The 2,838-nt window shown below is 34.0% G+C and overlaps 1 protein-coding gene across 5 annotated transcripts in view; it reads right to left on the bottom strand.

Moving 5' to 3' along the window:
• WDR7 (WD repeat domain 7) overlaps positions 1 to 2,838 on the bottom strand; it is a 293,007-nt gene that overhangs the window by 241,431 nt on the left and 48,738 nt on the right. For 3 of the 5 annotated variants that reach the window (XM_023531156.1, XM_011361111.2, XM_023531155.1), the window contains exon 13: positions 956 to 1,176. In XM_023531156.1, the coding sequence (XP_023386924.1) occupies positions 956 to 1,176 (221 nt within the window). Of the gene's footprint in view, positions 1 to 955; positions 1,177 to 1,913; positions 2,163 to 2,748; positions 2,815 to 2,838 lie in introns of all 5 variants that reach the window. The other 2 variants (XM_011361110.2, XM_011361108.2) reach the window with 2 other exon arrangements.

The following is a 2,838-nucleotide window of genomic DNA, read 5'->3' on the forward strand; positions in this document are numbered from 1 at the left end:
CTTACGAAGCCACCGATATCAAATCAAACAAAATCTAGCACTGGCAGAACATGGCAGATAAAAGACATTATCAGGAAGATTAAGTAAGCAGGAAGGCCAAGGAAAATTTCTTGGGTTTTGGAATAAGACACCTTGTGAATACTGCATCCCATACAAATTTTTTCATTTCAGAAAGATCATAACTGAATGGATTATAAGCATGAAATAGGTATGCAAGAAGATAGTGTGTCTGTGTATGTGTGTGTGTGCATGCATATGTGACACACAAAGGTGGCTAATCATGTGAAGAAGTTCATAATCAATAAACACTAGAAGAAATTTTGGGTCTGTTACTTACCAGTCCAGGCCCTCCTAAAATCTCATATTTCTGAAATTACTGGGCTTTTTATCTGACATCATAAACTAACTGACACACACAGCACTAAGAAAGCAATCTACTTTCACAAAAGTATGTACAAAATTTTCCAAAATCATTATCAGTGACTTATACTTTCCCTTGTCCCAATAACCATTTAAACAAATTATATTTATGAGTACTGATAAGTATTTTGCCTCTACCTAAGTATACATTCCCTCTCATTTTGCTTAGATGGACCTGAACATAATGAGACTATAGAATGTCTATGGGATATGAAAATTATTTTACAACAGAAAATTGAAACTTCATTCAATAAACAGATTCTAAACTGCCACTATATTTCAAGGACAAGCCATGCTATTTAGGGACTAATAACAAGAAAAAACACTGTGTGCATGTATTATTTCTATGTGCCCAGTACTAAATAATCATAACTTTGCCTACATTTTATGTTACCATTAGTTTTAAAATTAAAAAAATTTTGTTAATTCGTTTGTCACCTTCTCTTTAAGTTACTCTAGACTCCACTTATATTAAGCCCGACAGCAACATAACTAAGCTCTACAACAGCGAAATAATCTTTTTTCATCAACTTACACTACAGTTTTCAGGTGGAACTAGAAGTTGAGTGATCTCGCCACCATGTACACAGAAGATATGTTTCATTTCTCCAGAAAATATGTCCCAAATTATGACCGAAAAATCCACACCTCCAGATATCAGATATCTTTGATCATAACGAGCTGAGACCTGATGAGGATATAGCAAACATGTGACTTTGTTCCGATGACCACGAAGTGTTCTGTGAGGTGGCCAACCTGTGAATGAGGTTTTGGATTTAAAATGGGAAAATTAAAGTCTTACAAAGTTTCAACAAATAAAAGTAAACATGAATCGTCAAAATTGCTACAAATTTTATCTTAGAAAAGGCTTCTAACTTTACATTCTAGAGCTGCTCTGTTCAATACAGTAGCTACCAGCCACGTGAGACCACTGAGCATTTGAAATGTGGTTAGTCCAGATTCATATGTACTGTAAATGTCAGATACACATGAGATTTCAAAGACTTAGTACAAAAAATAATAATGCTAAATGTTTCAGTGGGATAAAAACAGTTTTGCTATATTGGATTAAATAAGATATAATGTTAAAATTAATTTTACCTGCTTCATTTTTACTTTTTTAATGTAGCTATTAGAAATTACATGTTGTTACGTATATCTATTTCCACTGAACAACACTTTTAAAAGATTATCAGTATTATTGACAATATGGTGATTATTTAGTAAGCCAATAGAGATGATAATAATAAATGGAACTTTTAACATATCAAAGAGATAAAATCGGATACTTCTCTATTCACAGTCATTAATGGCATTTATTCTCAGAATAGGCACTGTTTTATTATCTGCACACTAAATTCTACCAGCTACATAGCATGCTAACAACTATACTGATTCACTGCGTTTGTTAAAAAAAGAGAGTGCCAACATTGTCAGTATCAAGGTTACAGAGTTCTCAAAACACTTTAGAAACTGGTAGGTCTTCAGTATACCTCTTCGGAGCATGTGTTCCCCCTGAAGCAGCTGAACTATGGCTGTCTGCGTGGCAGGCACAATGATGATGCTACCGTCCTCACGGCCACAGACAAGTCGTCCATGTGCTGGTATGTACACACTCGCAGTTACTTTAAGAGGTTCATTACTACTGGGGATCACACTCAGCTGATCGATAATTCCAGCGGGACAAGGATTCAGCTTATCAAATGCCTCTTGCAAACTAACAGAAGTTGTCATTTCCAACCCTGTGGAGGTTTTATTTTGTACAAAAGAAAAATATTTGTGCACATTAAAAAATTAAAAATATTAAAATAAGCATGTTTATGGTTGATTCAGTAATATACCAAAGAATAATAACTATTACCAACCATAATTAGAAGAAGAAAATGACATATGCACATTATGAATTTGTTATTCAGTGGTTAGTATTTAGGTTGTTAAATTAAAAGAATTAAGAAATGGTTGCACATGATTTACTATTACCCCCTTTTTTATTAAATTTATTGGGGCGACATTGGTTAATAAAATAATACAGGTTTTAAGTGTACGATGAATACATCATCTGTACATTGCTCTGTGTGTTCCCCACCCAAAGTCAAATCTCCTGTCACCATATATTTGATCCCCTTCACCCTTATCTACTTCCCCCTTCCCTCTTTCTCTCTGGTAACCATTTAAACTGTTGTCTGTGTCTATATGTTTTTGGTTGCTTGTTTGTTTGTCTTGTTCATTTGTTGCTTTCAGTTTTATATCCCACATATGAGTAAAATCCTATTGTTCTTAACTTTTTCTGTCCAAATAAGTCAGACAGAAAAAGTTGAGTATTATTACCTTCTTTACCTTCCTGTTTATCGGGTGTGTCTGAAATGTTCCAAATATTCAATCTTCCAGAAGAATCTCCCTGAATTAATAGTTTATGGA

The sequence above is a fragment of the Pteropus vampyrus genome, unplaced genomic scaffold, assembly GCF_000151845.1.
Source record: "Pteropus vampyrus isolate Shadow unplaced genomic scaffold, Pvam_2.0 Scaffold62, whole genome shotgun sequence".
Classification (NCBI taxonomy): Eukaryota; Metazoa; Chordata; class Mammalia; order Chiroptera; family Pteropodidae; genus Pteropus; species Pteropus vampyrus.